The 15,812-nt window shown below is 50.1% G+C and overlaps 9 protein-coding genes across 9 annotated transcripts; 6 read left to right on the forward strand and 3 right to left on the reverse strand.

The window, feature by feature from the left end:
• Positions 1–99: 99 nt before the first annotated feature.
• Positions 100–2,121, forward strand: SSQ1 (Hsp70 family ATPase SSQ1; the record flags this gene model as incomplete). Its single annotated transcript, XM_022606587.1, has 1 exon — positions 100–2,121. One exon carries the CDS (start codon positions 100–102, stop codon positions 2,119–2,121), a length of 2,022 nt encoding a protein of 673 aa, XP_022463267.1.
• A 157-nt stretch (positions 2,122–2,278) lies between these two features.
• On the forward strand, positions 2,279–3,376 carry KNAG0B05920 (elongation of very long chain fatty acids protein; the record flags this gene model as incomplete). Its single annotated transcript, XM_022606588.1, has 1 exon — positions 2,279–3,376. One exon carries the CDS (start codon positions 2,279–2,281, stop codon positions 3,374–3,376), a length of 1,098 nt encoding a protein of 365 aa, XP_022463268.1.
• Positions 3,377–3,546: 170 nt separating this feature from the next.
• Positions 3,547–5,889, reverse strand: KNAG0B05930 (uncharacterized protein; the record flags this gene model as incomplete). Its single annotated transcript, XM_022606589.1, has 1 exon — positions 3,547–5,889. One exon carries the CDS (start codon positions 5,887–5,889, stop codon positions 3,547–3,549), a length of 2,343 nt encoding a protein of 780 aa, XP_022463269.1.
• A 612-nt stretch (positions 5,890–6,501) lies between these two features.
• STP3 (Stp3p) lies at positions 6,502–7,635 on the forward strand (the record flags this gene model as incomplete). The annotated part of the gene is made up of 1 exon (XM_022606590.1): positions 6,502–7,635. One exon carries the CDS (start codon positions 6,502–6,504, stop codon positions 7,633–7,635), a length of 1,134 nt encoding a protein of 377 aa, XP_022463270.1.
• Positions 7,636–7,683: 48 nt separating this feature from the next.
• PSY3 (Psy3p) lies at positions 7,684–8,316 on the reverse strand (the record flags this gene model as incomplete). Its single annotated transcript, XM_022606591.1, has 1 exon — positions 7,684–8,316. One exon carries the CDS (start codon positions 8,314–8,316, stop codon positions 7,684–7,686), a length of 633 nt encoding a protein of 210 aa, XP_022463271.1.
• Positions 8,317–8,444: 128 nt separating this feature from the next.
• On the reverse strand, positions 8,445–9,515 carry FBP1 (fructose 1,6-bisphosphate 1-phosphatase; the record flags this gene model as incomplete). The annotated part of the gene is made up of 1 exon (XM_022606592.1): positions 8,445–9,515. The coding sequence occupies one exon, from the start codon at positions 9,513–9,515 to the stop codon at positions 8,445–8,447; it is 1,071 nt and encodes a 356-aa protein (XP_022463272.1).
• Positions 9,516–10,355: 840 nt separating this feature from the next.
• Positions 10,356–11,795, forward strand: SEC61 (translocon subunit SEC61; the record flags this gene model as incomplete). Its single annotated transcript, XM_022606593.1, has 1 exon — positions 10,356–11,795. The coding sequence occupies one exon, from the start codon at positions 10,356–10,358 to the stop codon at positions 11,793–11,795; it is 1,440 nt and encodes a 479-aa protein (XP_022463273.1).
• Positions 11,796–12,125: 330 nt separating this feature from the next.
• Positions 12,126–13,421, forward strand: CSR1 (Csr1p; the record flags this gene model as incomplete). Its single annotated transcript, XM_022606594.1, has 1 exon — positions 12,126–13,421. The coding sequence occupies one exon, from the start codon at positions 12,126–12,128 to the stop codon at positions 13,419–13,421; it is 1,296 nt and encodes a 431-aa protein (XP_022463274.1).
• Positions 13,422–13,637: 216 nt separating this feature from the next.
• CTF3 (Ctf3p) lies at positions 13,638–15,809 on the forward strand (the record flags this gene model as incomplete). Its single annotated transcript, XM_022606595.1, has 1 exon — positions 13,638–15,809. One exon carries the CDS (start codon positions 13,638–13,640, stop codon positions 15,807–15,809), a length of 2,172 nt encoding a protein of 723 aa, XP_022463275.1.
• Between the last annotated feature and the right edge of the window lie 3 nt (positions 15,810–15,812).

A 15,812-nucleotide genomic window follows, 5' to 3' on the forward strand; every position in this document is an offset into this window, starting at 1 on the left:
CGAGGGACATCGCAGAGGGTGCAGAGCTGTTAGCAGAGGAGAGACACACCACAGCCACCAGCCAGCGAGCCAACGAAGTGCAGTAGTCACGGTTGCAAGATGTGGAAGTCGCTGGGCAGGTTGAATTGGCCGCTGAATGTTTGCCGTGGGAGAGCGTACAGTTCGAAAGTGATCGGCATCGACTTGGGGACGACGAACAGTGCCGTGGCGTACGTCCGGAACGCTACCAGTACTCGTGCCAGTGCTGGCAATAGTGATGGTTCTGGTACAGGTGTATCTGCTCCAGATGCTGCTATTATAGAGAATGTCGATGGTGGGAGGACGACACCCTCCATTGTTGCCTTCCCGCCGCATGCGTCAGAGGGTGAGGTGCTTGTTGGGATGAGAGCGAAGCGACAACAAGCGGTAAACTTCGCCAACACGTTCTTTGCGACGAAGCGGTTGATCGGGAGACGCTTTGATGACGCGGAGGTGCAACGAGATGCCCGGTTGATGCCTTACAAGATCGTAAAGCAGCACGGCGGGAAGGAGCAAGCTGCGGTGGTCACCACGGATGGCCATGTGAGAAGCCCTGAACTGATCGGGTCGTACCTGTTGCGATACTTGAAGCAAGCTGCGGAACAGTACTTGAACGAGAGCGTCGACAGTGCAGTGATTACGGTCCCCGCGTACTTCAATGACTCGCAAAGACAAGCTACGAAGGACGCGGGGCAATTGGCCGGTTTGAAAGTGATGAGGGTCGTTAACGAACCGACTGCAGCAGCGCTTAGCTTTGGGTTAGGGTCGATTCAGAGGAAAGGTGAGCGCAAGATGATAGCCGTTTACGACCTCGGCGGCGGGACCTTTGACATCTCTGTGCTGGACATCGAGGACGGTGTCTTCGAAGTGTGCTCCACAAACGGTGACACGCATTTGGGGGGCGAGGACTTCGACAACGTCGTCGTCTCGTATCTCGTGGACCAGTTTGTTGAGCAGAACAAGACTCAGATCACGAGGGAACAAGTCACCGCGGAAAGGGACACAATGCAGCGGATCAAGGCGGCCGCGGAGAAGTCGAAGATCGAACTGTCTCATCGTCCTGAGACGCTGGTGAGCATCCCGTTTCTCCACGGAAACTTGCACCTGAGCATAACGCTGACCGAGAAGGAACTGGACAATATGACCATGCATTTGATAGAACGTACGGTGGGTCCCGTGAAAAGGGCCCTTGCCGATGCGGAACTTGCCCCCGGAGACATCGACGAGGTGATCATGGTCGGTGGGATGACACGGATGCCCAAGATCCGGGCCGTTGTCGAGGAACTGTTCGGCAAGAAACCCAACACGAGCGTCAACCCGGATGAGACCGTTGCACTCGGTGCTGCAATTCAAGGTGGAATCCTTTCCGGGGAGATCAAAAATGTGCTTCTTCTCGACGTGACACCGCTGACCCTCGGGATCGAAACCTTTGGCGGCACCTTCTCGCCATTGATCCCAAGAAACACGACAGTCCCCGTGAAGAAGACGGAGATCTTTAGCACGGGTGTCGATGGACAGACTGGGGTCGACATCAAAGTGTTCCAGGGGGAGCGCGGACTTGTCAGGGACAACCAACTGATCGGCGACTTCAAGCTCACAGGGATCCCGCCAATGATGAAGGGCACCCCACAAATCGCGGTCACCTTTGACATCGATGCGGACGGGATCATCAACGTGTCCGCAATGGAGCGCAGTTCCGGACAGGAGAAGTCCATCACCGTGGTCGCAAACACGGCGATGCCCCAGGAGGAGATCGACCGGCTGTTGCGCGAGGCGGAGGAGAACCGCAGCCGCGACAACGCGATCAGACAGAGACTAGAGCTGCTCGCAAAAGCAGACATCATGCTCTCGGACACTGCGAACACGTTCACTCAGCACACGAAGTTCTTCTCCGCAGACAAAGAGTTCCCTCCCCTACAGAAGGAACTCGCCCAATTGCAGACCCAATTGCGCCAATTGCGAGCGGAACCGGACGGCGACGAGTCCCGTCTGCTGCAAGAAGTCAACGCCCTCAAGAAGAACACGGACGAGTTGCAGAAGAAGACCTTCCAGCTGATCCAGCGGCTCGCACGGCCCGGGAACACGCCGCCAACCGCTCAGTGACCTGGTCCTGGTCCCAGTCACGTGCGGTTTTGAAGAGACCCGCCATGAAGTAAAAATTTTCCAGAATTGTTTTGATTCGTTGTTGACACGTTCTAACGTTGTTGTGGAGGAGTTTCTGGTTTGATCTGGAGTGCGGTGTAGGACGTGCAGTATGTCAATGGAACAGATAGTTGCTGAACAAGTCGAAGACATTGTCGTGGACTCGGCTCTTCCCTTTTTGCCGGAGTATTTGGAGAATATTCTGGCATCCTTCGCGCAGATGCTTCCAAAGTGGGTGGAGTACAATCCACCCTCAATTGACCACCCTTTCGGGATTAGTTTATGGAGCATCTTTACCAGGGTGTTCGAAAGTATTGCTGGGTACCCAGCAGAGGAGTTCAAGTTTGTTCACGGGGAGACATTTTTGGCGAATGCCCCACACGCAATTGGTATCATTGTATGCTACTACATTGTCATCTTTGGTGGGCAGGCTCTCTTGAGAGCAGTCAATGCGCGTCCCCTGAGCTTCCACTTTGTTTTCCAATTGCATAACCTGTTTTTGACCTCCGCATCCTTTGTTTTGCTCGTTTTGATGCTGGAACAGTTGATTCCTATGATTTACCACCAGGGTCTTTTCTGGTCCATCTGTGCCCCACAGGCTTTCGCCCCAAAACTGATTACTTTGTACTACTTGAACTACTTGACAAAGTTCTTGGAGTTGATTGACACCGTGTTTTTGGTTTTGAAGAGAAAGAAGTTGCTGTTCTTGCACACCTACCACCACGGTGCCACCGCTTTGCTATGCTACACTCAATTGATGGGCCACACTGCCGTTGAGTGGGTCCCTATCTCCTTGAACCTAGGTGTTCACGTCGTCATGTACTGGTACTACTTCCTAAGCTCCTGCAACATTAGGGTCTGGTGGAAGCAATGGGTCACCAGATTCCAAATCATCCAGTTCCTGATCGATTTGGTCTTTGTCTACTTTGCCACGTACACTTTCTACGCAAACAAGTACTTCGACAACATCTTGCCCAACATGGGCACCTGTTACGGGACTCAGGACGCAGCCGCTTACGGTTACCTGATCCTGAGCTCGTACCTGGTTCTGTTCATCTCTTTCTACATCAACTCCTACAAGAAGAGAGGGACTGCTGCCGCGGCAAAGAAGAACGAAAAGGCGGCCGCTAAGAACAGCTCGACAAGCACCGCTTCAAAGGGGAAGACCACAGGCTCCAAGTTTAAAAAGACCAAAGCTTCTTCCAGAAAGGCTTGAGAATGACACCGGCACCCCCCTCTGGGGAGCCATCGCAGTGCGTAGATACTTTTACGTGCTAGCTTGATATATTTATATATATATATTACAATAAGAATAAAACAAGGACAACGAGCTGATGTAAACACCCCCGGGAGTCCTATTAGTGTCCATATATGCAGTCCAGTTAATTAATGATACTGTGCTGCTGTTGATAGAGTGTCCATTTCAAAATCCACCTTCCCAACGACGTACTGTTCGTTGAACAACTTGATCTTGACCATCGGTTCCAAGAACTGGTCCCCCAATTCCGGTACAAAGTCGCTTAGATACGCGTACGGTGCCAGGGCAGAAGACACTGCGTATGTCCTCATCATCTTGACCAGCAGCCTTAAGATGGGCCCCGCGTCGAACTCCAGGTAGTGTTCCCAAAACGCGTTGCTCACGGGGACGTATACGTCGAGCAACTGGTCGACCTGGCCGATCTCTCCGGGCAACTCGCGGGAGCCATGGGGCGGTTGGCGCTTGAATTCACCTTTGTCCCGCACGTACCCGCTTTGCTCACTGTACCTCTTGTACGAAGCCGGGATGATTGTGTTGATCGTGGATAGGTAATCGTACAGGTCCGCCTGTGTGATTTTCATGATCTGTTCGTTGACCCCTCGCTCGATATCTGCTTCACAAGAGGCGGTATCATCACCCGCGGTGTTGACGAGTTGTAGGTCTACGAACCGCCGTATCAGTTTCAGAATTGTTTGTTCGACGATGGTGACGATCTCGGAGAGGGACGTCGTCTTGTACACGTACTCGAGGACCTCTCTTTCGAAGAGCGACGGTGGGTACAGGAACAGCCCAACTAGTACTGTCTTATCTTGCATCAAGACACGCTTACACCGGTGCAGCGTGCTGGAGAACCTGTTTAATGAGCAGTCAAGCTTCCTTGGTGTAGGCCGGGACTCTGCCATTTTGCAGATCTGCATCTCTAGTGACATTAGTGCTGGCACCGTGTGCGCGAAAGAGAAAGTGGACCGACTGTCGCTGAAGTACCGAATCAGTCTGTTCATCGACAGTATCAGGTCGAGCAGACACTCTGCTGTTTCGAAATCTGCCTCTTGGAGAGGTTGCCTCGTCACTGAGTGTAGAAGCGGGTCGATCTGGAACAACACTGGCTTCAAATGGAGGAAGTTCTCGAGACATGTCTCCGCTGTGGAGTACTTTGTCCTGTCGAAGCAGGTGGGTTTCTGTGGTTCTGTGTACCCTAGTTGTTCTTTACACTTCGAATGGAATAAGTCGAGTATCCACGGGTTCTCTAGCAGTTCATCGTACATTGTGTTGATTATGTTGAAAAGGGACCCTGCCATGTCCAACCCAGAGAGGTCGACCATCGAGTTTAGGAGCAAATCTGACTGGTCGCTCGTTTTTGTGGACGATTCGTCCGTCGGGTCCCCCCCGTCTGTTCCCAACAGTGCTCTTGCACACTCGGCCAACATTGTGATAACGCAAGGGTGAAACTCTGGGGTGCCTGTACTCGTCTCTTCGAAGACGTTATCTCTGTTAAAGAGCAATTTGGGTTGCGGACAGGTGACTCCGAGAGTGGACCGTATGATCCCCGGGATATCCTTTTCCGTGCGACGCAACTGTTCTCTGAGTGTCTCTGTGGAGAGCGGTGCCACCCCGGGACTTCTGTGCAGGGACACGGGGAGTGTCTTGACACGGTGATCGATTGAATCCCAGAATTGTAACGTTACTAGTGACGTTGAGTGATCCCTAGTGTACCATTCATGCGACGTCAATGCAAAGAACGTGACGTCTTCTAAGTTGTAAAGGTACGCGCTGATTTCCCCCGCTTGAACTGGTGGAATTGTGCTCAACACGAGTTGCAAGTCCGCGCTGTTCCTTCGGGCCGTCCTACACACGAGCTGAGAGATCTGTTCAGCGGTGGCCCACACTAGGTCCAGTATATCCTGCTGTTGCGGCTGGTACAGTGGGGAGATCCTCCCCAGGAGAGCCTGCATTGCTGGGTCTGAAACGAACGTGATGGGTAAGTTTTCTGAGGCGACGATCACAGCGAGCAATTGCGACGTCGAGGGGTCATCTTCCAGTGGGAGGACTTGTTCCTGTGTTGGTGTGGTGGCCGTGCTCTTGCCCCGTTTGTACACTTCAGCGTGCTGTGTTGTAGAGGCCACCCTGAGCCGAGATTTAATACTGCTGGTACTAGTAGCAGCACTACTTGGTGGTGTGTACACCGTCTCCGCTGCAACACTATGCACTCTCTCCAGATGCATCCTGAACAGCTTGTTTCTGGCATCGCCCCTCTGCGGTTTCTTCAGGACGCACCCACAATGCCTGCACTTGACTTGGTCAGACTGTTCCTCTAACGCCAAGTAATGCGACCAAAAAGTCGCCCTCGTCCTCCTGAGCGACTGCACGGGCACCCACCCGTCCACACAGCGGGTCTCCATACCCCATTGCGGACCGCGGACCAGACGGAACCCGACTTCACCTTCCAATTGCAATACTACCCTGGGATCCATCAATACGGTTCCCGCATCGCAGCTCGAGACAATTTGTCCAGACGACTGCCCCACCACGGACAAACGGACACGGACCCCCCACGCTTCCCCCCCCCACGCTACACTGCCGTGTGTTGCGCGGTTTTTGGAATTTCGCTCTCGCCACTTTCCCGAAGAGGAAACAGTGCAAAGAAAAAAGGGAAGCGGCGTATCCCCGTTTGAGCCGTGCAACGCCGGGCCCCACAGAAACGGCCGCGGAGACCCGCAAACGGCTGGAAGCGGCTGGAAGCGGCTGATGATTCCGCGGGGTTTTATTTCTGGTGTGCTGCGGCGTTTCTCTGTCGCTGTCTGCGAGTGAGGAATTTCTCTCGAGACTCGCTGGGCGTTAGGTAACACCGGGTGTTTGAAGGAAAGGGAAGAACAGACTGTTCAGTACTGTAACTGGCAACTCTGGTCACTGCTGGAGAGGTGAAAGAGTGTCGGTGGGTGAAGTAATCCAAGGGCCACGCTCGTTTATCTAGGCGTGGTATATATATATATATATGTGTGTGTGTGTGTATTGTGATTACGTCGTTTGAGTGAAGGGTACCCCGTGGCTTATATCATCGATAATAAGTCTTGTACCAAATCGTCATGGGTGACAGGTCTCTATCGCCGCAGAGTGTGTCCAGTGAGAACGTCGACACTGGGAGGATGCTCAAAGCTAGTAGCAGCAACAACAGTGCCGTGTCACTGGACAAGTACCATGAGCCGTCGACTTTGGAGAAGTTGCAACAGTTGACGGAACTCAATATTAGAAGACTTAATGGGACGCCCGTCACCGCTGGGTCCAGTATGGGCAATGCAGCTAGTGTTGCCTCGAACAACTTCAGTCTCCCGCCGATTTCATCATTCGATAACCTCGTGAGAGCAGCAGAGAGACAGTATAACGATAACGGTACACTCGTCATTGGGGATGGGGCCCCACGGGGCAGAACGCAGCGTCCAGCGAGTGTCACAAATAGTAGTAACAGCAGTCGTGGGAGTAACACGAGTGACGCGGCGGGGCGTGGTGGGGCTGCACTTGGTTCATCGCCGTTGGATTCAGAGGCGCAGAGCCCGATATCACCCGCAGGGTCTGGTACAGCCGTGCGGGACACAACTGCCACAACAACAACAACAACAGGCAGCAGCAGCAGTAGTAAAGTAACGAAACCAAGGAGGAAGAAACAGTGTCCGATCTGTTTCAACTACTACGCGAACTTGTCCACGCACAAATCAACACACCTCACACCGGAGGATAGACCGCATAGGTGCCCAGTGTGTCAGAGAGGGTTTGCTCGGAATAACGACCTCATAAGACACAAGAAGAGACACTGGAAGGATGTGGACCAACCCATTGGTGATGACACTGACCCTGTTTCTGGGGAAAAGTTCCCGGAACAGGCCACTGAACACGACAAGTTGATCGCACTCCACAGGATCAAGGGCACATTCAAGTGTCCCTTCAACTCAACACTCATCCAGCTAGATATGGAGATGTACCCGTTCAAGTCGCGTCCACTACTGTTTGAGACATCAAACTGTCATTCAACTGGGGTTTTCTCCAGATGCGACACTTTCAAGAACCATCTCAAGGCATTGCACTTCGAATACCCACCGGGGACAAAGAAGAAGGAGAGAACTGTCGTCCCTGGTAGGTGCAGGAACTGCGGAGTCAAGTTCCCGAACGTGGACACATGGCTCACGGAACACGTCGGCAAACAGTGCGGGTACACGTACCACTGACTTAAACTACCCTTTTTATACACGAATAAAGCATTTTGATCTATATAGTCACTTCAACTGTCTGCACTGCGATCGCGTCTCAGTGTACAGCACCGTGTCGCACTCGTTCAAGTATTGCAAGGGGAGTGAAGTAGGGTACGCCGTCTGTGCGAGTTGCTGTCCGCCCGCGGTAGCAAACCCGATCCCGTACGATACAGTGACGACCCAGCAACCGTACCGTCGTTGCAATTTCCGCAGAGTCTCCAGTAATTGTGCGTCCGCCCCGGGACCCCTAGACCGACGGCACAGCGACAGGTTGTCCACGATGATCCCCTGTAGAGGCATCGTGCGGGCCTCTGTAGGCAATTGAGATGGTACGTCTCGGAGGTACGCCGTGAGGTCCTCCACGCGGGTCGATGAGACGAGGTGTCTCACTGTATGTGTGTCCTTTGCGGAGGGGGGGTGGTTGTTCCCGTAGTTGTCCACCACGAGAACACACCCGTGGCCCGCTGACTGTGTCAGAATGTCCTGTATGATTTGCCCGTGTCGGATATCCTTCACGATGATGTGTACCCTGCTGTGTGTCGAGTGTGGTTTCCCGTTCGTGATGGTGTGCCCCGCTGGTGGCAGGTCCAACGACCTCTGTGCCGGGGTTATGTATTTGCCCAATGGGTACACTTTACACCTAGCAATGATATCCATCTTGCCCTTGCCGGGGGAGGCCCACTGGGGAAGATGGGTGTGCAGTGTAGTGTTTTTTACTCGAATTGAATATAGATATTGCATATGATCGATACAGATGTATTACACATAGACGGTTCCCGGTCCACTTACAACTTGCCAATGTGCATCAGGTACTTGTCTACCTCGTTGGGGGACCCGATCCAAATGGATGTCTTGTCATGTATATGAGTTGGTTTCAAGTCTAGGATTCTGACGCCGTGGTCATCGACGGCCTTCCCACCCCCTTGCTCCACTAGCATCGCCATGGGGAACGCCTCGTACAGCAGTCTCAACTTCCCGTTTGGGTGGTACTTGTCACTAGGGTACGTGAAGATCCCACCATACAGGAATGTACGGTGTACGTCAGCGACCATGGACCCGACGTACCTGGCCGAGTACGCCTTCGTCTCGGCACCAGTCACTGGGTCGACTTTGTGGGTCCTGAGGGACTCGATGAAACTCCTAGTGGATTCAACCCAGTAAGGTGAGTTCCCCTCGTTGACCGAGTAAATAGCTCTGTTTGCTGGGATTTGTAAATTTGGGTACGTGAGTATAAACTCACCCAAGTTATTATCCAGAGTGAATCCATCTACACCTTGTCCCATGGTGACCATGAGATGAGTCGACGCACCGTACATTGCGTAACAGGCACCGCACATCTCTGTACCACTTCTCAGAACATCTTTCTCATCACCTTCTGACCCGGGCAGGATCTTAAAGATCGAGACAATTGTACCTACTGAAACACCAGCGTCGAGGTTTGAGGACCCATCGATCGGGTCACAACAGATCGCATACTTGGCCTCGTTCCCCTCGAGCAAGATCAAATGTTCTTGCTCCTCGGAGACCACAACCCTAATGATCCCACTCGTCTTCATTGCATTTATGAAAATCTCATCACCAAGCACATCCAGTTTCTTCTGCTGATCCCCAGTCGAATTCGTGTCACCAGTGATACCAATCAGATGAATCAACTCAGATTTCCTAATTGTCTGCGATATAAACTTGAAAGCGTACTGTAAAGCACTCAATACCATTGAGAAATCACCCTTGGCATTCTTATGCATCCGTTGTGACTCCAGTATGAACCTGGGCAACGTGATAATATCCGTATCAATGTTTTCAGACCCAAGAGACCCAGCAGACTGCTTTCTCTCCGTATTCGTAGCTACAGGCATCGTGTGTGTGTAAAAGTATACTTGAATGAATAGCCGCCCAAACCTACTAAAGAAACGAACTACTCTTAGTCTCCTGTACCAACCCCCTTCGTAAAACAACCAACAACAACTACCCAAAGCTCATAGTGCCCACCTATATCCTTCTATCCTAATATCCTTATATATGTATATACTGCTCTTCTTAATTATTAAGTGGTCCCTATAGCCCGGAACCAATCAGTACAGCCAGCAACGGTCTTCTCCGAGGTCCGGTTTTCTGCGAGTCTCTCGGACAAATGGGGAAAGAAGAAGAGAGAGAGAAACACACCCAGACACACCCGGACGAATGGGGTCACGTGCTTCGGGTATCACGTGTTTTCCGTTTTGGTCACGTGCTTATGGGGTGTCACGTGTTTTTCACGTGTTTTGGTTTTAGTCACGTGCTTTTTTGATATCACCCCCTACGAACAGGTGACCCGGCCAGCCTCATTTTTTTGTATTGAACACGTCTTTTCTTTCCATTAAAGATTTTCTCTCTCTCTGTGTGCATATATTTTTCATGTTATTTATTCGTTATTATTACTGTTAAACAGGTTTACGTTAACGCAGAGTTAGTAGACGTTACTCTCAATTGAACAACACGCTAAGCCGATACACACACAGCTGTTGAAGGAGAGACAGTATTGCCCCCCGTCTTCCCTCCCGCACCCAACGAAAAACGCAGCAGGCTGTTCTATTAACTCCGTCTCTGACTGACTCTCGAACGCTTATATCTTTCTTTTTTCACTCTCTCTCCTCACACACATCAGGGATTGATTGATTGATTTTTCAGCATCACAATACACAGACTCCCTATAGGATATGTCCGCCGGTATCTTAGACATCTTTAAGCTATTTGCTCCATACCTCCCAGAGGTTAGAGCCCCAGAGAGGAAAGTCCCTTACAACCAGAAGATCATTTGGACAGCCGTGTCCCTGCTGATTTTTTTGATCTTGGGACAGATCCCACTTTATGGGATCATCTCCAGTGAGACATCAGACCCACTGTACTGGTTGCGTGCCATGTTGGCCTCTAACAGAGGTACGCTGATGGAATTAGGTGTCACTCCGATCATCACCTCGTCCATGATCTTCCAGTTCCTGCAGGGGACACAGCTGTTGACCATCCAGATGGACAGCAAGCAGGACAGGGAATTGTTCCAGATCGCACAGAAAGTATGTGCGATCATCCTCACTTTTGGCCAGGCTGTCGTTGTCGTTCTTAGCGGGAACTACGGTAACCCAAAGGATATCGGGATCGCCATTTCTCTGTTGCTCATCTTCCAATTGATGTTTGCATCCTTTATCGTGTTGCTATTGGATGAATTGCTCTCCAAGGGGTACGGGCTAGGGTCCGGTATCTCTCTGTTCACGGCTACAAACGTCGCTGAACAAATCTGTTGGAAGGCATTGGCACCTACAACGGTTAACAGCGGTCGTGGTAAAGAGTTCGAGGGTGCAATCGTCTCCTTCTTCCACCTGTTGGCAGTCCGGAAGGATAAGAAGCGTGCGCTTGTCGAGGCCTTCTACAGAGCAAACTTGCCAAACATGTTCCAAGTGTTGTCTACCGTGTTTGTGTTCCTTTTCGTCCTGTACTTGCAAGGGTTCAACTACGAACTGCCAGTCAGATCTACGAAAGTGAGAGGCTCCGTTGGCTCGTACCCAATCAAACTGTTCTACACTTCCAACACCCCAATCATGTTGCAAAGCGCATTGACCTCAAACGTATTCCTCATCTCGCAGATGCTGTACCAGAGGTTCCCATCAAACCCAATCATCTGCACTTTGGGTGTCTGGGGGATCAAGCCGGGCACACAGGGACCACAGGTCGCGCTCAGCGGGCTCTCGTATTACATGCAGCCAATTTACTCGCTGAAGGAACTTCTAATGGACCCAATCAAATCCGTCGTGTACATCGCCTTCGTGCTGGGTACCTGTGCCTTGTTCTCCAAGACGTGGATTGAAATTTCGGGCACCTCGCCAAAGGACGTCGCCAAGCAGTTCAAGGACCAAGGGCTCGTCATCAACGGTAAGAGAGAGGTCAACGTCTACAGAGAACTCAAGAGGATCATCCCCACCGCCGCAGCCTTCGGCGGTGCCACTATCGGCGCCCTCTCTGTTGGCTCGGACCTGCTGGGGACCCTCGGCTCAGGCGCCTCCATTCTGATGGCTTCAACCACCATCTACGGCTACTACGAGACCGCCGCAAAGGAGGGCGGGTTCACTAAGAACCTCGTCCCTGGCTTCTCTGACATGATGTGAGCTCACCCTTCTGAGCCCCATCTACGTAATATGTATATATACATACTTGTATATAGACTTGTACACATTGAGATTGACACAAGAGGGAGTCCCCCAACGAGCTCTCGAGAGACTCTCTCTCTCAACAAACGAGTGTCTCGTTTATAAGTCGGCGGTGCAGTGCGTCTGTGGTGTGGGTGTTCCCTCACTCTGTTTTACCGATATTCTTCAACAACTGCCCTCTCAACGATATATATATATATAGTTAGGTAGATATACAGGGATAAAGTGCTGGTGCTGTTGAATTGAGAGCTGTAGGGTCAATTGAAAAGCTGGTGGGATATAACAGAAATGACGACCGCTAACAGTGTAACTGGCGATGATCTCGCAACAGTGCGCACAAACCACTCGCACCTTTCAAGGGACCAAGAGGCCGCGTTGAAGCAAGTGTGGACTTACTTATTCCACTTCTGGAAGGTCCCCGTTGACGGGACCGCTGCGTTTGCTGGGTCTCAGGGACAGGGGGTTAGTGGTGCGCATGAATCCTCGTCGCACGGGAAGAGCATTTCGTCGTCGTTGTGGGGGAAACTGTCCGGTTCGAGCAAGCCACACGAGAACGATGCATCGGGCCACCACAGCGGGCACGACGTGAAGTACAGTAAAGGGTTGGTGCACCCGGCTCTGGAGGGGATGGACGCGGGGAGGATGCAGCAGGAGTTCTGGCAGACGTTGCGGTTGGAGTCCCCCGACTGCCATCTGTTGCGGTTCTGTAGGGCCAGGAAGTTCCACACGAATAAAGTGATGCGGATGGTCGCACGCACATTCGAGTTCTACGATAAGCGGAAGGTCAACGCTTTGATAGATGGCGGGGAGGCGAAAATCTTCAAGGAGAACAAGGAACCCGGGCTAATGATGAACTTCAAGGTCCAAAAGGCCGTGCTGTTCGGGAAAGATAACAAGCAGAGGCCGTATATACTTGTCAGACCCAAGTTCCACCACGCGGCAGACCAGACGGAGACAGAGGTGGAAAAGTACGCACTGTTGGTCATCGAACTGTCCAGGTTGTTCATGCGAGAAGGTTCCATAACGATTCTTTTCGATCTGACAGACTTCTCCTTGTCCAACATGGACTACTCCCCAGTGAAGTTCATCATCTCATGTTTTGAGGCACACTACCCGGAATGTCTAGGCGCGCTCCTGATCCACAAGGCACCATGGCTGTTTTCTCCAATCTGGAATATCATCAAGACCTGGCTGGATCCTGTGGTCGCTTCAAAGATCGTGTTCACCAAGAACATCAAAGAGTTGTCCCGCTACATAGGCCAACAAGAGCTGCCCGTCTACATGGAGGGTAAAAACAATGCCCTGGACCTGGACCACTACAGCCCGCCAGACGGTTCGCAGGACAAGCTGCTCAACGTCAAGGACGACAACTTTAAAAAACTGTCAACGAAGAGAGAACAACTCATCGAGGAGTTCAAAAAGGTCACCGCAAAGTGGATCGAAACTACAGAGCAGGCACAGTCCTCCAAGTTATGGCAGATGAAGTGCGAGCTCGGGGAAGAACTGTGTCAGAACTATGCCGAACTCGACCCGTACATCAGGTCCAGATCATCATACGACGTCCAGGGGCTTCTGAAATTATAGAACTGCAATCGCCACCCAGACGTACAACCACGCGCAACAAACAAACGCAGCACCAAATCTTCTACATCGTACATACTTTATGTAACTCATCATCATTTTCTGATAAATCATTTATTTCGCGTTCCTTTAACTTGTTAATAATAAACAACATAAACACTCATCTCATAAATATACATATATGTGTATTTCTAGTGGTAAGTGAAAACGATAAGGGTAATGTTATTACCGCTTGATGAGGCAATTGATGGTTTGCTACGGGCAACACCGCATACTCCTCAATGGCAATTGAAGAGGTGGCTAAGAACGCTCTTTTCGATATCTGCTAAGCACGGTATACAGACGCGCCAGTTCCCGAGACTGATCAAGTACCTTTGCGAAACCCATGTCGTGTCCTTGCACAACAAGATCCGTATTATCGACGAGTGTATGCTACCTAATGGATCCTTCACGAACAATGACGTTACACTCGAATTGATACGGCATCTTGGGACGCACCAACCAATGGATAAACAAACGCCAAAAGAGGTACAGATACACCTGTTGAAATGGCTGGTACACGTGGTCTTTCTTCTACCGGATAATAGTGATACAAGGCTGCTCTCCTGCTGGATCCATCTCTGGCAGTACAATTATATTCAACGGTACGTGACATACATGATCGTTTGGTCCACTCGAAGTAAGCAAGATATCAAACCGTGGTCTATAGAAACGTTTCTAAGAACCGCAAAAAATCCAGCATATTCCAACGCTGCAGTACACACAACATTGGTCTTGAAAAGGTACTTGTCAGTTCTAGGGGAGTCCCAGGATATCAAGCGCTGCATATCAAACTTAAACTGCCCCGCGCAAGAGTTAAAGAGCGTACAAAGCATGCAATTTGAGCAACGGTTTACGGATAAAATCAAGAGAGTCTTGGTCACTGAACAACCTTTCAAGTTCAGTGACGAAATCATAAAGGCTAATCTAAAGACGTTGTTATTCCAATTGCGGGATTCTGAATTGGATCCCCTTAAGCTAAATTTCAACGCAGAACCGCCGCAGGATGATTCCACCCTATACACAATGCATACCCAGATGGATTTGGTCAAGAATTGGCCGAGACTGGATTTACCGACGAATGTGGAGCCCTTACTCACGAACTTGGACTCCATCGCCAGATATTATCCGCTGGTTTACGAAAATTTAGATAATGGCAACAGACAGATACAAGAGTTTTGGCAGAGCTCTTACTACTGGATACAAATAAATATGAGGAGATGTTTTATGGAAAGACAAATAAATCAACAGGACAGGGACAGACTATTTGACAAAGTAATTCAGAATTGCCGGCTCTATGATCACTTCTTAATGAAACTGGCAAACGATTTTCTGACGCTGGACAATTTCTTGGCCAATAAGGATTATTTTATTAGGATATGTCTAGCGGTGTTCCCAGTCTTGAGACTGATGCCAGGAGACTTGAGCTTCCTAAGAAATAGAATCTTGAAGATCCTCGCAGTTTGCCATCTTACCAAAAACGGGAAGTCCGCTGCTGCGGGGAACGACACCGCATTTGCTGACGTTTCTTGCTCTTTAATCTTTTTGACAAGAAACTGGCTGGCGAAATACGCTAATGACGCGAGAGTCATGGAATTTAGCCTCGATCTTTTGGCCGATTTAAGAAGGTTGCTACTTGGGAGTCTTTCAAGTTCCGTGGAAAACAGATCGATAAGTATAGGCATTATGATGGTTTTAGAGACGTTATCCGATTACATCCCTATCTATGAGGGGTCAGGTCTACAGAATGATGATACGTTAGGTAAAATAATACTCAGGAGTAACACTATTGATAAAGTGGTGACGTTTGATGACCCACTGCTGTTGAATTTCTGCTGTAGATATCTCACTTCGATCAAGGGGATATTACTGAATCGACCATCGACAGACGTTTTTGTCCAAGTACAAAATCACTACATTCTCGACCTGACAAACTACTTATGGAGAAACAAAATCGCAAGCTCCAAAAAGATATTCAACATTTCGACAGAGTTCATAAAAAATGTGCTGGATAACGCATTTTTTCCAGATATTCATAATAAACCAAAGGCAGTCTTCTCATTTATGGGAATTGCTGCTTTATCGTACGTTTCCGTTGTCGCATTGAGAAGGTTAGAGAAACTAAATAATGTGAGAGTACAGTACAACACTTTACTGAACGAAGAGTGCTTCAAGAAGTTTTATAAATCCTTATCACACGAAGATGACTGGCTGCCCGGAATCAATACATTTGAAGAGTTGAGACTTAAGCTTATACTGGAAATCTATAAATCCAACGCATACAAGAATATAGCATTGTTTTTATTCACATATATGAAGAGCTTATCAACATATGGCTCCAAAAAAACATAGTCT

Source organism: Huiozyma naganishii, chromosome 2 (assembly GCF_000348985.1).
Source record: "Huiozyma naganishii CBS 8797 chromosome 2, complete genome".
Classification (NCBI taxonomy): domain Eukaryota; kingdom Fungi; phylum Ascomycota; class Saccharomycetes; order Saccharomycetales; family Saccharomycetaceae; genus Huiozyma; species Huiozyma naganishii.